The sequence below is a fragment of the Populus euphratica genome, unplaced genomic scaffold (assembly GCF_000495115.2).
Source record: "Populus euphratica unplaced genomic scaffold, PopEup_1.0 scaffold93.1, whole genome shotgun sequence".
In the NCBI taxonomy this organism is placed as follows: domain Eukaryota; kingdom Viridiplantae; phylum Streptophyta; class Magnoliopsida; order Malpighiales; family Salicaceae; genus Populus; species Populus euphratica.
Window position 1 is genome coordinate 1,181,780 of NW_011499873.1, and position 18,420 is coordinate 1,200,199.

The window sequence follows — 18,420 nt, forward strand, 5'->3', positions numbered from 1 at the left end:
ATATATATATATATATATATATATATATATATAAAGTGTAATATGTCATAAAAGGTATTGCATATTTATAGATGAAAAAACTATATAAAACTTTTGCAATATAAAATAATTGTACATGTAATGAAAATATCATAAATTTAGATATGGTTTGGAATTAATATAATATTAAATAGGAAACCTTGTAAATAATTTCTATTCAAACCAATGAAATTCTTGTTTTTTTTTTAAATTTGTATAGCTTCAAATTATTTTTTATATATACTAAGAAATTCAAATAGATTGAGAGTTAGATTTTATATTTTTTTTGTGAAAATTCTGTTTTTTGGGTTACACAAATACAAAAATGTTTTTAATATTTTTTGGGATAGAAAAGTTTTTTTTTGTAATAGGATTTTGGTAATTGCCCCAAAAATTGCCATGCATTTAGAATCTTAAAATGTTATTTTAAAATGAAAGTTAATCTTGAATGATTTCTAAGATAATTTGAATACATCAATTCAGTTGTATTTCCAAAAAACTTTTATCAAACGGAAGCTAATCTTATCCTATATATATAACTCATAGAATTTATTAAAAAAATAAAACATATTAACTTGTATGCTTAGAAAGTCAATTGCAGTCGTAAGCATGACCTAGGCGATAGCCACCAAGTCGTTTTGGAAGCACTTTTTTTTTTTTTTGGAGATAAGAGGACAATTTGCAGGACGCGGTTTTAGAGATTGCATGACAGAGGAGCGACAGCTGGGACTGATGTCTGAGGTATGATTGTTTTTTTAAATAATTTTTATTTTGAAATATATTAAAATAATAATTATTTATTTTTAAAATTTATTTTCATATACACACGCTTAAAATAATCTAAAAAAATTAATTTAAAAAAATTAAAATTTGTCATAAATATTTTTACTCGCAGAAACACCGTTGCCTTGGTCAATGACCTCCCATTCGAAGTATCACTGTTGGAGTGCGCGTCTTGAGCAGTATCATTTCCTGTTTATACCACAGCCAACTGCAAAAGCTGGAAGCATCACTTGAGGATCCTGGAAGTTGCCTCTGAGACAGAATCCTATGTTTTGATATCACTAATCTATTTATATATTCATATATTTTTCTTTTTAATGACCCGACACCTGATCATCGATACAAAATGCTTTGAGACAAGTACATATTTGCCCTTGAGTCTTTTTCTGATTCTTTTGGGGGTCAACAAGGCTAGGATCGTACGTAGGAGTGACTTGCCATGGAAGTCTAGAAAGAACTCTAGATCAAGGCCTTTTATAAACTTTCCATGCTGGTTTCTGATTGGTGCATGTGGGTTGTAGCCTGCTCGATGCCTTTTCTTCTCGAAGTTACTCTCTGGTTGCCGTTGGAAAAACTAGTCAATGCTGATCAAAATATAAAAAAAATGTCATTTGCAAGTGAAAGTAGGTAACGTCTAGCCAAAAAAGTCGTGAAACTGTGTCAATGATTTTCTGAAGAATTGCTTGTTAACTATTAGAGCCATAGGATAGCACGCCACCCCTGCTAAAAGTAATTAGCCTGAGACCATATATAATTAATCTTTGGATAGTGTTTAAGGCCATATCGGTTTAAACAAGTCAGCAATTTGGCTTCATAACTAATTTGACCAATTCCATAACTATATATCTAGCTGTAATATTGATTTTCTCACGATAATATATATATATGTTAAAAAGACATCTGACAATTATTAAATTTAGTCTTGCTAGCTATTTTCTGTGGCACTCGATCGACATTTCTCTTCATTGATGTTTACTTCGTTTTTTTTACGCGTATACTCCATGAACTGGAGTGATTTTGACCACTGCTGGACAGATAAGTCATTTTCCAAGAAATCAATTTTCCATTTTAATAAGCTTGAAAATATCTGTCACCCATTTTGTATTCATGTATGGACACACTGTTCCTTCACTAGAGCGGTCTGCTATGCTTAGAAACTCAAACCTACACGGCGACACCATCTATATATATGTAGACACTTTTGTTTCCACACTTTCATAGGAAGAACAATAAGAATAAAGATTACAAGTTGCCCAAAGAGTAAAGCAGAAGACTCCTTCAAAATCTTTTTGTTCACCGAAGCATTCATTCATCATCCTTCAACAAATTAACAGATCCATCCCAGCTTTTTATTGGTTCAGAGCCTTTGATCTTTTACGGCTGAGAAAACTATATCACTCTCCATCCAACAATGGTGAAGAACGAGCACAAGATCCAGTCAGAGACTTCAACACCAATGCCAACATCTTCATCAGCATGCAAGAAGAAGAAATACAAGGGAGTTAGAATGAGAAGTTGGGGCTCATGGGTTTCTGAGATAAGGGCACCAAATCAGAAAACAAGAATATGGTTAGGCTCTTATTCAACTCCTGAAGCTGCTGCTAGAGCCTATGATGCTGCACTTTTATGTCTTAAGGGCTCTTCAGCCAATCTCAACTTTCCTATTACTTCCTCCCATTACATTCCAGACGCTGTGATGTCCCCCAAGTCCATTCAGAGATTGGCTGCGGCTGCTGCTAATAGTTCTGAAGACAATCCCACCACCCCTCAAGTATCGCCACTTCCTCTTCCTTCCTCCTCCTCCTCCTCGTCATCATCAATCCTATCATCCCCGTCAATGGTTTCCTCACCGTCCGATCAGCTAGATGATTATATGTCACTAATGGAATCGTTTGAGACCGACAATGAACCAATTCCAATGCTAGATTCTTGGTACAATTTTGATGGATTACAATCACCGAAGTATATTGATCAAATGTTCAATGGGGTCTCATTCAATCCACCGATGATCGATGATTTATACGAAGGCGATATTCGTCTATGGAGCTTTGCTGAATAACCTAGTCCAAGATCAAGCCAACCATTATCATTCTTTTGTCCATTCATAATATTTAATTCATGTTCTTCTGTTGTTGCCTGAAGACATTACTGACAGTAACCTCAAGTTCATATATTAGTGTCTTGAGTTAGGAGAAAGAGACTCACACGGGGAAGTTAACATTTTTTTGAACCATTCTCATGTGGATCTGTCTATATATTGAATTTATGTAATATTAATTATTCAAAGTGTGTTGTTACATGCAATAATTGTTAATTTCCTTTCATTTTACTGGTGGAATAAAAGGGGAGAGTATTCTTATTATTGATTTTTTGCATCCAAGTCTTGTTACAAGAACCAAGCCAGGGTTTCTAATTAATCTCAATTAGATGCTGTTACTAATAAAGAAATTACAGCTTCCTGCGCCTTCGGACAAAGTGAAACTCGAAAAGCCCTTTCGTGATGGAACTGTCAGAATTGCCTATCTCCATGGGAACAATGTACACGGGGTATGGAAACTTGTAACCATCTGCAAGAATTTTTATTTTTAACTCGGTTGCCTTAAATGGTGATATTGTGAACTCTTGCAGATTCAATACCAACACGTAAATCCAATAAAGATTTAGATGTTGGTGTGATAATGTGCCATGTTCCTTGTAACTGCAAATCACGTTAAACAATGGATCAATATTCTATGGCATCAATTGTTATTTTATCTACCCAGAAAACTATCAAATTAAAGAACGGAAGATCGAAGTAGGAAATAATACAATTCATTTTGATATATTGGTGTTAGAAATAATACTTTTTTAAAAACAAATATCATTTTAATATATTTTTAATTAAAAAACACTTTTAAAAAATAACTTACACTACATTAAATTGATCAAACATTTAATATGTCCATCATTAGAAAAATAGAAAAAAGCAAGAAAACATGAAGAGAATATATTCTGTCGCGGTTTGGACATATTATATTAGTAATTTCTGATGGAAATGATGATAATTTTTTGTTTTAAAAAAATCCTTCCACGTTTGTAATGCATCAATTTATTGATAAAAATACCGATAAAAATTTTATTGATAATTTTTAAATGAATTAAAACCTACAATCTTCTCTTCTCTCCTATTTCCTCTTCAATATCTTTAATTTCAATTTAAACCTTAAACTCCATAAACTTCCCACCCACTTTAAATTTCTAACAACCCACCTAAAAAATTTGGCCACCCAACCCATTGTCAGCCAATGCAACCTCCCTTTATTGGTTCATTCTCATTCTCTTGCAATAATCTCGATCAAGACTTCATTTTTATTTTATTTTTGATGACTTTTTTTCTTGGCAATCTGTGTAGGCTTTACTGAATCATACTTTAAGCTTGTGATACAGCTTATAGTTTAAATTTTTTTGATCTGGGCTTGTTGATTTGTTTTTAATTTTTGTGCGGGCGTGAGTTTGGTTTTCGGTATCTAGGATTTCTTTAGTGTAAAGGGAATTTCAATTTTTGATATTTTTTAATTAAATAATATGGGTATTTGAAAAAAAAACTTTTAATTTGTGGAAAGTATTTAGGTTTTTAGGTTTTGATGGGTTTTTGAATTTAGGATGTTAAATTTTTTTGTTAACCATGTAAGTTATTTAGGATGTTATTTTTTTTGAATTCTCATTCTCTTGCAATAATCTCGATCAAAATAAAATTTTTATTTTATTTTTGATGACTTTTTTTCTTGGCAATCTGTGTAGGCTTTACTGAATCATACTTTAAGCTTGTGATACAGCTTATAGTTTAAATTTTTTTGATCTGGGCTTGTTGATTTGTTTTTAATTTTTGTGCGGGCGTGAGTTTGGTTTTCGGTATCTAGGATTTCTTTAGTGTAAAGGGAATTTCAATTTTTGATATTTTTTAATTAAATAATATGGGTATTTGAAAAAAAAACTTTTAATTTGTGGAAAGTATTTAGGTTTTTAGGTTTTGATGGGTTTTTGAATTTAGGATGTTAAATTTTTTTGTTAACCATGTAAGTTATTTAGGATGTTATTTTTTTTGAATTCTCATTCTCTTGCAATAATCTCGATCAAGACTTCATTTTTATTTTATTTTTGATGACTTTTTTTCTTGGCAATCTGTGTAGGCTTTACTGAATCATACTTTAAGCTTGTGATACAGCTTATAGTTTAAATTTTTTTGATCTGGGCTTGTTGATTTGTTTTTAATTTTTGTGCGGGCGTGAGTTTGGTTTTCGGTATCTAGGATTTCTTTAGTGTAAAGGGAATTTCAATTTTTGATATTTTTTAATTAAATAATATGGGTATTTGAAAAAAAAACTTTTAATTTATGGAAAGTATTTAGGTTTTTAGGTTTTGATGAGTTTTTGAATTTAGGATGTTAAATTTTTTTGTTAATCATGTAAGTTATTTTGGAGAGATGGCCGAGTGGTCGAAAGCTCCAGTTTTCAAAACCAATATAGTTCTTTCCGAACTATCAAGGGATTGAATCCCTCTCTCCTTTTTTCTTAATAAATTTATTAATGTTTTTATTGATATTTTTTTTAGTATCAAACTTATATGGTTAAAAAAAAATCTCTCACTAAATTTTCATTGGTGATTCATGGTATCATGCCTCAAAACCAAAACTCATAAAAAAAAAAGTCCTTTTGCCTGACAACACTCCATACTTAATTTATAAGAATGCAAGAAATCTTAACTTCAATTAAAAAAATATACTCAAAATTATATTTTATTAAAAAAAAAATCTTGAATCATAACCTAACTAAACCTAATATAAATTATTTTATGTCAAATAACCCAACTTCAAAGTAAAATAAAATCAAATGTACTGCAAGTCTAAAATTATAAAATAATCTGATTATTGAAATATTAAAGTCTAAACATCAACTATAAACTTTTAAAGATCTAAATAAATAAATAAAGGATGAGCATAACATTCTCATTAAATTACCGTTCATCTCCGTGGTAAGATAAGCATATCAAAATTTATTAATACATATAACTTACAATCAATTCATTTATTATACCAAAATATTAATATCTTTCAAAAGTATAAAAAACACTTTTATTCATTCACAAACTTAATTAATTCAAAGCAATCATTGTGAACACAAATTTTATTAATTGGTGACTCATAATTATAGCCAAATTTAGAGTCAAAGGACTACAATCACTCTAATTACTGTAACAATGAGTCATATTTTATTCTATACTACATATCAAATTCTAAATACACATATTTATAAGTGACAGTGTATAACTTTCAAAGATTGGGTTCAAAGCATAAAGTTACTATAACCACGTTAACAATAAATCATATTTTATCATGTAGTTAAACATTAAATTTTAAATAAACATATCTATAAATGTTAATTTATAACCCTAAATGTTAAGTCAAAAAGGATAATGAATCAACTTCAACTTCATATTCTTGTTTTAGTTCGTGGTGAGAAGTACTCCTAGGCCTTAGCTTGATTTGAGACTAACATTTCACCCAAAGAGGGTTTTATTTCACTAGCTAATTGGGTAGTTTACGGGAGTTCTCCTTTTCTTTTAATTTTTTTTTTGTGGTGTTTTCCAACAAAAAGCAGTATTGCATTTCTCCTTTATTTTATTTCGGTCATGATGGGTTTCGAATGGTTCCTTTTTGAATTCCTTTATCACAGAGAAGTTCTGCTGATAGAATAGGAAAGGATTTATATTTTTTTTTATTGTTCTGATATTTTACGTTGAATATCAAATGAGAAAAACTTGAGCAAAATCCAACCAAAGATTAGTTGTTCTGGTTGCAATAATATCTTCTGGCTACGGTTTCATGCATGTTCTTAATTGTTTGCATGAAGTAGTTTCTGTTTGGTCTTCTTAGAATTCCAATGAGAGCACATCGTTGCAGGGCTGATTTGAACAAGAAAATTGCTTAGCTTTGTATTATGGAGGTAAATTGAGATAATTGTATTCCCTTTTAACGTATCAAATTAAAGCATCAAGTGGTAGTTTCCAGTCCATCTCTCAAAGCCGATATGCACATACAGGCAGGCATGACTGCAGAATCCGAGCTGCAATTAATTAGGCTAGAGTGCTTATTTAGATCAGTTTCCGTTAAAAAACAAGCATTTATCTACTCCATTATTCTCTCTTTTTCAAGCATTTCAAATTACAAAAAAAACCGAAAGCTGGAGCTCAATCCCGATATTGGTCCAGGAAACTGTAGTTGTACAAGTAATAAACAAAAAAAAGGTCAAGAAAATGAACTTTTTAATAAAATAATACTATTTTAAAGTTTGCAAAAAAAAAAAGAACTTCTCAAGTAACAAGCTAAAGATAAATTAAAAATAATAGTGAAAGTAGTGAAAATAACAATAATTTTTAAAATAATAATATTAGTGATAATAATAATTATGATAAAGATATCATAATACTATGAAGAATGATAGTGATAATAATAATAAAAATAAAAATAAAAATAAAAATAATTTATTATTATGATGATAATAATTATTGTGATAGTAACAGTATAATAATAAAGATAATAATCGAAATAATAATAATAATAACAATAATTAAAATAATAATGATGGTGATAGTTATGATGGTGTTATTGATAGCAATAATGACGATGATGATAATAATAATAATAAAGATAATCTTGAAATGGTGTGTTGTAATATATTAATTATTTTTTAATTTAATTCCTTAACAAAAAAAAATTAGTTTTTTTAATAATTATTTAATTGTGTTCATTTTCTTCTTGAATAAGTGTAATTGCTGTTTTATTTAGCACTTTAATTTCAATTTTTTATGTATTTTTTAATTGATCCTTTTTTTTATTTTTTTTAACTATTTTATAACTGTAATTTTTTAAAATGTTTCCTTATTCATTTATTTTTTTTCAATTAAACCTCCAATCAAAAAAATATAACTGCCCTCTAATTTATTTATTTTTTAATCTTGATTTCACCTTTATTATTTTAATTTTTTAATTTTAGATATTTTTTAGTAGTTATTTTTTTCCTATTATATTTATCTATGTTTGTTGACCTCATCCAATTTTCTTATTATTTTTTATCCAATTCCATGCTCTCATTGTTTTTTTTTTCAAGATATCATGATAATTATTTTTTAAAATATTTTTTAATTGTTTTTATTATTTTTATTTTATTATCTAATTAAAATAAGACCAACTTTAAAACTCATTCAATTAATTTCTCTTATTCATTTAAAACTCATCTGTAACACCAGACATTGTTTTTCGTGAAAAAAATACAAACTGTTTACATCACTTTAATATCAGTTGTTTGCTAAAATAAAAATAAAAATAAAATATAGACATGCAGCGTAGCGGGGGCATGCCTAATGACGTGTTCTATTTTGCAGCGGGTTAGGGCATGAAATCCCATCCTTAATTGTTTCTTCTGCAGTTCTTACGTTGTATTTGGTCTCTTCAAGGTGAGTCTGCATTGGGCCACGTTACTGACTTTGGATGCGTTCGTTCATTATTCATCGCTGAGCTTTGATTAATATCGAATTTTTTAGCCATGACTGGGCCTCCAACAGAATACGGTCCCACAGAAGCAGAATTGTTGCTGTCTAATCTGAGCACATGAACGAAACTACAAGATGACAATTCCTGTGTTGCAAAACGACAACACATCATGTGATCCGCCGAAGCACCTGCCGATCGGATAAGTCACCATATCCCCTGTTTGTTGTCATTTATTGCCCACAGCTTGTTTCATGCTAGAGGGTGATCGGCAGCAATTCTGTTTTGTTTCGAATATCAATCATATCATCTGAGTTTTGGAAAAATATATGCAAATAATTTATTAAATTAATCATCTAATGATCAAAATTCAGCTATTTTGACAAATAATCCAACGTCGAGGCGCATTATTATGGAGCGTGGATGCTCTCCTACCCGCTGGCATATGTTGACGTTGTCCCTTGAATCTAAGATTGATAGCTTTATAGAAGATTTCAATATAAGTCTTTGGTTTTGGTTTTGTACCCCGTGATAATACATAAACACAGCAGCATTTTTACAAAACATATTTTTATGTGGGTTTTTTCGTAATATATACCATGGGGATAACTGAGCCAATTACATTAATTGAGACAGTAATGTATGATCCAATTGTTATTTTTAGATCTTTATCATCGTGTTTAAATTGTTTTTTATGCATTTTAGATTAAAAAATAGATTGAAAATAAATTTTTTAATAAAATAATAATAATAATGATAATAAAAGCCCAACTTTTTTGGCATTATACAAACAAAGATGATGTATTCTCAACTTTTTTTTAATAGAAAAATAGAGTGATCTCTTTGAAAAATAAAAAAAAATAAAAATATTAAAACATTCTAAACGCATGGACTAAGCTAGAAGGCTCGTGTATCTAAGGTTTTTTTATTTTACTTTTTTACTTTGTTATTTTATATAAAAAAAAATAGAGTAATCCCTTTGAAAAATATATGTAGAAAAATAGAGTAATCCCTTTGAAAAATTAAAAATTAAAAATATAAAGATATTCTAAAAGCATGGGCTAGGCTAAAAGGCCCATGTATCTAAGGTTTTCATTTTATTTTATTTTATTAATTTATTATTTTATAAAAAAAATTATTGAATCTAATTGAATTTATAAATTAAGTTGTGGGCTTAACGGATTAATCCACAACATTCAGCCTATAATTTTATTTTTTTAATGCATTGTCAATTTAAAAAATACAATTTTATTATTTGTTATCAATGATCTATTTTTTATTTAACTCAAAAAAAATATATAATTTCATGCTTTGTTATCAATGATCTATTTTTTTTATCTTGGTTCCGTGTGCCTATCATGTTTTTATTTTTTCAAAAAAAATATTTTATATAAAAAATTTCCATGTACATATTTATCATATAATTAAATGAAAATTAATCACATGATAAAAAATATATATTGAATTTGATGATGTGCAAGACTTGCTTTGTGAGTTTGCTTAATTTTTTTAATTAAATATCAATTTTTATCAATTTTATTCTCTAGCGTTATGTTAATTAAGGATTGAGTTTTTCAAAAAAAAATTCAAAAATATCCCTAAAAGTTTTACAATTAATGTTTATCCAGGTAGATATAACATATTTTTATTTTAATACTAAATAAAAATATGGTTCAATATATAAGTAATTTTGAATCCATTATTAAAATCTATTTTAACAAAATACACTAGAAATGTACTTATCTTTTTTTTACATGTGATATTTTTTGCGCTCCAACCGGCGATACAACGAATAAAAGCCCAACTTTTTTGGCATTATATAAACAGAGATGATGTATCCTCAACTTTTTTTTAACAGAAAAATAGAGTGATCCCTTTGAAAAATAAAAAAAATAAAAATATAAAGACATTCTAAAAGCATGGACTAGACTGGTCTAAGGTTTTTTTATTTTATTTTTTTACTTTGTTATTTTATAAAAAAAATCATTAAATCTGATTGAATTTATAAATTGAGTTGTGGGTTTGAAGGATGATTAATCCACAATATTCAGGCTATAATTTTATTTTTTTAATATATTTTTTGCCCCTCAATTTAAAAAAACAATTTTATTATTTGTTATCAATGATTTATTTTTTATTTAACTCAAAATAAAAAAAATATATAATTTATAAAAAAATTTCATGTATATATTTTTCATATAATTAAATGAAAACTAATCACATGATAAAAAGAATTAAGTCCAATGATGTGCAAGACTTGTTTTGTGACTTTGCTTGGTTTTTTAATTAAATATTAATTTTATTCTTTAACATTATATTAATTGAGGATTGAGTTTTTCAAAGAAAAATTCAAGAATATCTTTAAGAGTTTTATAAGTTAATTCAGATTGATTTATATAGATATAACATATTTTTATTTTAATACTAAATAAAAATATAGTTCAATATATAAGTAATTTTGAATTCATTATTAAAATCTATTTTAAAAAAATACACTAGGAATGTACTTATCTTTTTTTTACATTTGAAATTTTTTGTGCTCCAACCGGTGATATAATGCAGGCCAATAGTGTAGTTTAGCTCTAAATAATGTCGCGAGTAACATTATTACTCGCACAGACACAAAGAAGATAACAACAAAAATACAAAAAGTTTACGAGCACTGGGTATACTGACTTGCATGATGAACTCATCTCCCATGGATCCAATGTGTCACCCTTTGTATAAAGCAGGCTCTAAAGTCTAATCTATGTAGTGTAGCCTAGCTCCACTATGTTCAGGCTCTCAACGAGCCCAGTCAAAAACCAAGAAACTAGCTCTATCCAGCACTGATATCCTATTAAGTGGGCCACTCGTGGGTGTTATCTTGATTTAGGGCTAAACCTGTAAATCAAAAGATGGACTTCAATTTAGATTTGGACTTATCATCCTAATCCTAACTCAGCGAACCCTCATCGTCATCAAGTTAGACTGACTATTCGCACATACTAACAGACGTTTTGGAAATATAATTATAATTATTTTTTAAAAATTATTTTTGATATCAATTCATCAAAACAATCTAAAAATACTAAAAATTATTAATTTAAAATAAAAAATAAAAAAATTTAATTTTTCTTAAAATACTTTTAAAATACAAAAACAATCACACATGCTCACTTCAAGGTTTGCCGTTTCCTTAGTCTCCTTAATTTAAGCTCTTCATTAATGTCAAAAACTTAATCTGGGCTATCTTTGTTTTGTCTCATTTTCCAATTTCTCAATCTTTTATTAGATTAACTAGTGATGAGTAGTTTTGGATAATTTGGATTTAGCTTTCAGTTATTTTTTTTCTGATTTTATGGTTGCACGACAGGAATTCTGTGAATTCAGAAAGGGTGATGATGCCTTATCAAAAAATTAGCAATTATTAAATTGCAAGATCACTACGTTTGAATTGGGATTTAGCAATTTCATTGACTTTTAATTAAATTTCTAAAAGTGAGTTCTTTTATAACTTGAATTTGCACGCATTGCTCGGTGATAGCTTATTTTAATATTCCGGTTGTCAATTTTCACTTTATACGGGTTTTCTAGCTAATTTTTATGATTTTAAAATTAATAATTACATAAATTTCTAATGATTATCAATATTAACAATCAACCTGAGAACAACCACAGGGCTAGAATTTGTTGTCATTATTTTGCCACAGGGCTAGAATTTGTTGTCATTATTTCACAAATCGGTTGCTGGGTTCTTTTTAGGAGCTTCAAATTCATTTTTCGCAGTATGTACATCATACTGTTGACTGTTGAAGCACAGATAAATTTTTTTCCCAGAAATAATATTTTATATCATGCTTGTCTACTGATGCAATAATATTTTGTTTTCGACCAGGAAAAATATGTCGGGGATAAGGGAGGTGGCCTCTGTAAAATTTTGTTCTTGAAGGTAAACTATACAGCATATTTTTAAGTTGTTTATTTGCAAATTGTTGCAGTAGTACATCTCCGCTGTCTTTTGCATCTTTTCTCGTCCATACCCCGGTAACTGTACATCCTTCTACATGCAGGCCAAGAAAAGTTGGTATTATATTGTTTCCGCTTTGGTGGAGACGAAAGGGAAATTACCTTTCCTTTCCCGTTTCACCTTATGAATTCATAAAGCCTAAATGGGATCAAAGATAGCTTTGATATTCTATTTTTGTTCATTTCCGGGATATTGATGGGAGTTACTTATGCCTTTCAACTGTGCAGTGTTGTCTCAGAGGCTTGGTTTGGGAAAAGGAGGTACAAAGAATGGCTCCTGAAGAAGCACTGGGTGAGAGACTTAACGTATATGCCTGGACTGTGCTTGAGTCCCTCCCCTATCTCATTTTTCCATTGTTATTTCCTAGTTACTGGCAGTTTTTTTATTCTATCCTTGCTTGCTCTTGTATTTGCGGCCTTGACTTCTAACAGCCTGGAATAGGATGCCAGACAAACTTCTGGAAAACGTGCACGAGATTCTGTTTCCTCTTTTAACTCTCCTCGGATCTGAGAGAAATTAAATTGTTTGTAGGGATAAATTAGAATCCTTAAGTTTGGCTATTCTTATCTGGTGTAATGCTCCCACTGCGGATACATATGAAGGCAATCACATCCATGATTGTGTTGCAATGGTAATAATCTTATTAGATCAGGATTAAATAAATGCCAGGTCTTATTCTATGAGCTAGTGATTCATTACATTCATGGCAATCTAATATTTCAACATGTTTATTTTGTCTGATTAAATCTGTTTGTGATCTAAAAGTTCAATGGTAATTCACTCTCTGATCTTCTTGTGTTTTTTATTTTCAAGTTTCCTTTGGGCTGTCTCCATTTGCGCTTACAAATGAGTCAGCACAGTGAGCATTAAATTTTATTTCTTTCGGCATTTATTTTTATCTTTTCTTCTCTCAAGTCTTTATTTGAACAGATTCGTGTTTGCATTTTTGCTACCTTGCAAAAATAATGTTTATGTGAAGAGTTTCAAATCACATTGACTCTGATATCTTACTGTTACTTCTGATGCATATCATATGTAATTCTTCTCATTGCAATCATCTAAATTGCTACACAATCAGCACTATTATAAAACTGAAGTTAAGTCTTCCCTTTAATGTTCATCTCCAGCCACACCTTATGAAAGCATTTCTTAATTGAAGACTATCAAGCAACCTGCTCGATGAGAGGGATGTATTAGAATCTAGCTAAACGAGATTGGTGGGATGCATAAGGTCAAGGAATTGATGAAATATAGTGTTTTCTCAGATGCTGGATTATTTGTGGAAGAGATTCTAAATAAGACATCAGCTCCATTACTTTCAGAAGTAAGTGTAGTGCAGTATTCTTCTTCAGTCTTAACCTAGTCGTATATCTGAGTAAGACTTGTGAAATTTTTCTACGCTGATCACAGAGGAAGCTGTCAAGAAGAATGGTGTAAATCTAGGAACTGTGGTTGCTGACATTAGAAAGCAGCTTCATTCAGATTTGCAAAGCATTTCTGTGAGTATTGTCATTCCCACTATTTCACAAAAAAAGAAAAGAAAGGAAAAGAAAAGATAAGCTACCTTTACCATCAAAAGGCATTGCCTGCAAGATCTTTGACTCTTCAGCATCATCTCTTGCCAAAAAGATGATGTTTATTATTGAAAGGGCTATCTTGCCAAAAAGATGATGTTTATTATTGAGAGGGCTATTTTTTTTTTATTATTATTATTATTATTGTGCAGATGATGTTTAAGAACACAGCCTATACACATAGTGTTCCATGCTGGTTCTCAACGTCGTTTATAGCTTTCTCTTTGTATCTTTTTGCAAATAACAGGAACGTATGCCTGAGAAAAAATGTACTGATCTTTGTTTCTCAAATAGGGACTTTGAGTATGTTGACAATGACAGAATACCTTGAGAAACGACCTCTCCGTAAATTTCTTAGGTTACACAGTTCTGAATGTTTTCATGGAATTAATCGTGTGATTTGCATTTATACAGCTTATCACGGATATTTCAAAGAAAAAGAGACAAATTATAATGCAAATGCATTTGACAACCGCTTATGAAGCTGTGAATGAATTGGATTTTTGCCTGTTGTGCATGGGATCTGCCATTCTCAAGGACTCAACTTTGAGTGCTTTACCATTAATCCAGAACTGCTTCTTAAGCGAAGAAAATAAATAAATAAATAAATAATTAGCTTTGGTGGTTCCCTTATGTTCTTTGCAAATAAATAAAACTTCACGCCTGTACAACAAAGTGCATGCCAAATAATTTATTCTTCAATTTCTTTTCATTTTGCTCTTGAAACAATATTTTTCATCAACCAAACCAGAGACAACTGCGAAGCTTTAAGGCTACAACAGTAGTCGCATAAAACGATATATTATCCGCAGAATTAGCTTTGCCCTGCAACACAAATTCATACCACCTGGTTAGCGGATGTAGTGTGAATGCACTAAATAGTAATACAGAATGATGCTCTGCATATGAACTGTGCAGAAAAATGGTGGTTCTTATAGGATATCGAGTTTCTTTCGGATAAAATGGAATTGATTGACGAACTATCAATGCTAAGCCAGAAAATGGCATAGCTGTAATCTATCAGCTGTCCTGCACAATTTCTTCTCGAGTGTCCTTCCTTAATTGGTCCATACACTTACATTCCTAACAAACATATAACCATAATAAAGTCGATATAAATAGCTTTAGCAAGACCATCAACGTTTTTTTTTTGCTAAAGAATATTGCAAGAACACCATCGTGAATCAACTGCTGGAAAAAAGAAGAAGAAGAAGAATTCAGTATATAACAGGCAAATCACAAACAGTTTCTGATATATTTAACATCCAACAAATCTTTCTATTCAGAAATTCATCCTTGCAGCTAAATAGTATGATTTTCCGTCTTTTTGTATCATGGAAATGTTTTGTCAGTTTCCAGACTTGTAAAATGAAACATGAGAGTTGAATTTCACTATCCCGAGCAGCTATCAAAGAGATAAATGAAGAAGTATCACATGCAACAAGGAATAATTTTGCATATCCAAATAAACGTGAAAACATTTACTCAGTATTAAATACATGATCTTGCTAAATATATATATAGGTTTAGGATTCAATTCTCACCTCCTTGAGAGGTACCGGCAACCTCTCCGTGAGGACTAATCCTCCCATACCTAGCGCGAAATGGCCATAAAGATGACAACTGCCTCCTCCACCTCAAGCACCTTCCCCTCCTACCCCCTCCATCCTCACACTCATCTTCATCTTGAGCACTACTTTCACTATTAACCGGCAACTCCTTTCGACAAACTGGACAGGAGTTGTGTAACCTTAACCATGGCACGATACATTCACTGTGGTATATGTGCTTGCAAGGCAACTCCCTTGCCTCCCCTCCAACTTTAAACTCTTCCTTGCAAACCGGACAATGAGAGTCATTCAACAAATGACTTGCCTCGATTTTTACAGTTGGTATGGCATCAATGGTGATTTCTGGAGCTGGTGGTGGCCCTGGGCGGTCATTTTGTGTCAATTGCTCAATCAACTCGTTTAGGCCTGGCCCCAAAAAAAAGTCCCTGTGATCAACAAGGGGAGGAACTGGGTTTTCAGATTGCGAAAGGGGTTCGATTGGTTCACGAAAAGGATACCCTGGCCTGTATTGCATCCATGTTCTTGGCCTGGATTGGATCCCATGTACGTGTTCCATAAGACCTGTCCCACTAAAACTCCAATCCGGAGACCTCCGTTGGCTGATTTCAGGGTAGAATGAATCCCAAGTATCTCTCCCATCAAGCTCTAGCGACAGATTTCTACGCCTTCGAGGACGAATTTCAGTATCAATAAAGTCAGGTCGATTCCGTCTACGAAACCAGGACCGACGAGGAGGTTCAGGTTCATCGAGACTATAATTGAATCTTCTGATTGGTGGGTCAAGCATTAGAGATAGTGCTTCAAGTAAGCGAGCGTCTGGTGAAGGATCAAAAGCAGTGAAATCAACAACCAGTCTTGGTCTATTAATTCCAATCTCACTAAGGAACTGCCCTGAACAACGAGGGCAGATGATCTCTGATGAGTCCGTGGTGTCAATCCTCACCATTTGATGGCACTGGTAGCACCAGTATCGCTGGAAGTTTACTGTGGTGCCATTGGTTCTTGTTCTGGGTGGGCTCAAAGACATAATTCTTTAGATAGAGAATCCAAACGGTTTTTGGTTTTGGTTGTTGTCGAGTTTGTATTTCTTCTCAAAATGACAATGCAATCGGTTAGATTTTTTTTTCAAAAGAGAGCATTTATAAGCAAATGTACAAGTGACAGGGAAAGGATGGCTTTTTGGGGTTGCGTAAAGAAATTCCTTCTTACTTGCAGTCTATTCATTCTAAATATCCACTGTTTCTTCTGCACAGAGGAAAGTATGAGTGAGGTTTGGTACAAGAAGAGAGCTCTGTTTCCTCCTGTTAATGGCAGGTTAAAAGGTTCCTGGCTGTTTTTCCAAAAATAAGAAGAGAGAAAATGGAGGGAAAGGTTAACGGCTAACTTTCCCAGGAAGGGAGGTTAGCATCTTTCAATTTATACCAAAAAAAAAAAAAAAAGGCCTCTGAGACTGATTTCATCGATTTTTCTATTATGTGTAGATCATGTAAACAATATACAACTATGCGCTCTAAATTTTTTAAAAATAAATAAATAAATAAAATAAGAACTATTAGAAAAAAACATAAAAAATACTAACAAATCTGAAAACAAAATATTCGATTGAGAAATGGAAAAGGAAATTGAAAAGCCTTTGGAAAAAACGGGATATTTTCTTTTCTTTTCCTTTTTTTAATTTTTTAAAAAGTTTAAAATAATTCGTTTCTTTTTTATTTTGATTTGCCCCTACTTTTAAATGTAATATTTTGTTTTCAAATTTGATTTCTTTTCTAATAGTTCTTATGTTTAAGTCTTTTTATACCTTTATTAAATTGTGGAATCAAATTAAAGGATTTAATTTTTCGTTGGATTTTGAGTAAGAATTTCTTTTCTTTTCTTGTCCTAAGATTAATTTATTAAAAACCTTAATTTGAACAAAATTTCTAAATGATTTGCTATTTTGTATGATTTATTTATACATGGGACGCTGTCAACAACTGTTAGCAGAGCACTAGATGGTGCCCGATTTAAGTGGTAAAGAGACCTGCAGCGTCTTCTTTCCGATTACTTCTCTGATCCGACTCCTTTTGCTTTCTTTTTTAATATCCCTGACTTTGTATCATACCCGTCCGTTCAATGTTAATCACTGCATGCCAATTTGATATTGCTTGCTCCGGTTTTCATTTTATATCCACGGTAGAAGACAGCCTTTTAACGTTGTTTCAAAAAAAAAAGGGAGATCCAAGGTAATATCAACATTTGGATCCTTATCAGAACATGGGCCAGATTGTTTAGGGTTTAGTATGTTCATAAGTCTCAGTGGGCCTTTTATTTAGGGGTGTTGTCTTGTTAGGCCACATGGACACCCTGGATCCAGTTTAATGGTGAGTCTTCTGGACTTGTTGACCCATCATGGCTTCTTCAGACCCATGCTGATAAGCTTAATATAATAGAATAATAAGCCATATGATGCAAATGAATCCATATGAAAAATTGGATGGATGCAAGCTTTATTTAGAGTTTGAATATCCCAGTAAGCTTCGTGGCTCTTCGTGAGCTTGAACCTGTTTCTCCCGTGAGTTAAGAGGCGTTTGGCAAAGCTCTTCAAAAACATTAAATTAATTTTTTTTAGTTTTTTATAATGATTTTGATATAATATAAAAAATATTTAATATATTTTCAAACCAAAAAAAATTAAAAAAATACTCTCCACAGCAATTTCAAACACCTTAAATGGCTTTGAGACATAAGACAGATTAAAGGATATAAATGTTTTATCATCAAAAAGTTACTGTCAATAGTTGGAGTTAGGTGGACATAAGTAGATCGGACTTTCAAGGGTTACTTTGGCCATTCAAATCACGTGGGTTGTATTTGATTTATGATAGTATTTTGTTATTGTTTTGGGATTAAAAAAAATAAAAATAGTAAAAACAAATAAAATAAGATAAAAAATAAAAG

At 31.0% G+C, this 18,420-nt stretch overlaps 2 protein-coding genes and 2 long non-coding RNA genes across 10 annotated transcripts; 2 read left to right on the plus strand and 2 right to left on the minus strand.

The window, feature by feature from the left end:
* Positions 1-1,935: 1,935 nt before the first annotated feature.
* On the plus strand, positions 1,936-3,173 carry LOC105127823 (ethylene-responsive transcription factor ERF014-like). The gene has a single exon (XM_011029265.1). It carries the CDS (start codon positions 2,213-2,215, stop codon positions 2,858-2,860), a length of 648 nt encoding a protein of 215 aa, XP_011027567.1. The 5' UTR covers positions 1,936-2,212; the 3' UTR covers positions 2,861-3,173.
* Positions 3,174-12,098: 8,925 nt separating this feature from the next.
* LOC105127825 (uncharacterized) lies at positions 12,099-12,632 on the minus strand. Its single transcript, XR_842706.1, has 3 exons — positions 12,561-12,632; positions 12,381-12,436; positions 12,099-12,262 (listed from the first exon to the last, which is right to left on the minus strand). It is a non-coding gene; the product is annotated as an uncharacterized LOC105127825 (long non-coding RNA).
* On the plus strand, positions 12,553-13,869 carry LOC105127824 (uncharacterized). Of its 3 annotated transcripts, XR_842705.1 has the most exons (3): positions 12,573-12,640; positions 12,867-12,966; positions 13,495-13,869. It is a non-coding gene; the product is annotated as an uncharacterized LOC105127824 (long non-coding RNA). The 3 variants fall into 3 exon arrangements; XR_842703.1 differs by lacking the exon at positions 12,867-12,966 and having other exon boundaries at positions 12,553-12,640; XR_842704.1 differs by lacking the exon at positions 12,573-12,640 and having other exon boundaries at positions 12,647-12,966.
* Positions 13,870-14,424: 555 nt separating this feature from the next.
* LOC105127826 (RING/U-box superfamily protein) lies at positions 14,425-16,628 on the minus strand. Of its 5 annotated transcripts, none has more exons than XR_842707.1 (3): positions 15,454-16,627; positions 14,923-14,992; positions 14,717-14,737 (listed from the first exon to the last, which is right to left on the minus strand). XR_842707.1 is itself a non-coding variant. In XM_011029268.1 (2 exons), the coding sequence occupies exons 1-2, from the start codon at positions 16,505-16,507 to the stop codon at positions 14,724-14,726; spliced, it is 1,065 nt and encodes a 354-aa protein (XP_011027570.1). In that variant the 5' UTR covers positions 16,508-16,627; the 3' UTR covers positions 14,425-14,723. The 5 variants fall into 5 exon arrangements, 3 of the variants coding, with proteins under 3 accessions (XP_011027570.1, XP_011027569.1, XP_011027568.1); XR_842708.1 differs by having other exon boundaries at positions 14,723-14,741; positions 14,927-14,992; XM_011029268.1 differs by lacking the exon at positions 14,923-14,992 and having other exon boundaries at positions 14,425-14,734.
* Between the last annotated feature and the right edge of the window lie 1,792 nt (positions 16,629-18,420).

Bases quoted from the DNA above. Each gene is read 5' to 3' on its own strand.
- LOC105127823 (XM_011029265.1), top strand. From the start codon at position 2,213: ATGGTGAAGAACGAGCACAAGATCCAGTCAGAGACTTCAACACCAATG.
- LOC105127826 (XM_011029266.1), bottom strand. From the start codon at position 16,507: ATGTCTTTGAGCCCACCCAGAACAAGAACCAATGGCACCACAGTAAAC. The intron at 15,101-15,453 runs GTGAGAATTGAA...TCTTTTTTCCAG, and splicing joins TGCCGGTACCTCTCAAGGAG to CAGTTGATTCACGATGGTGT.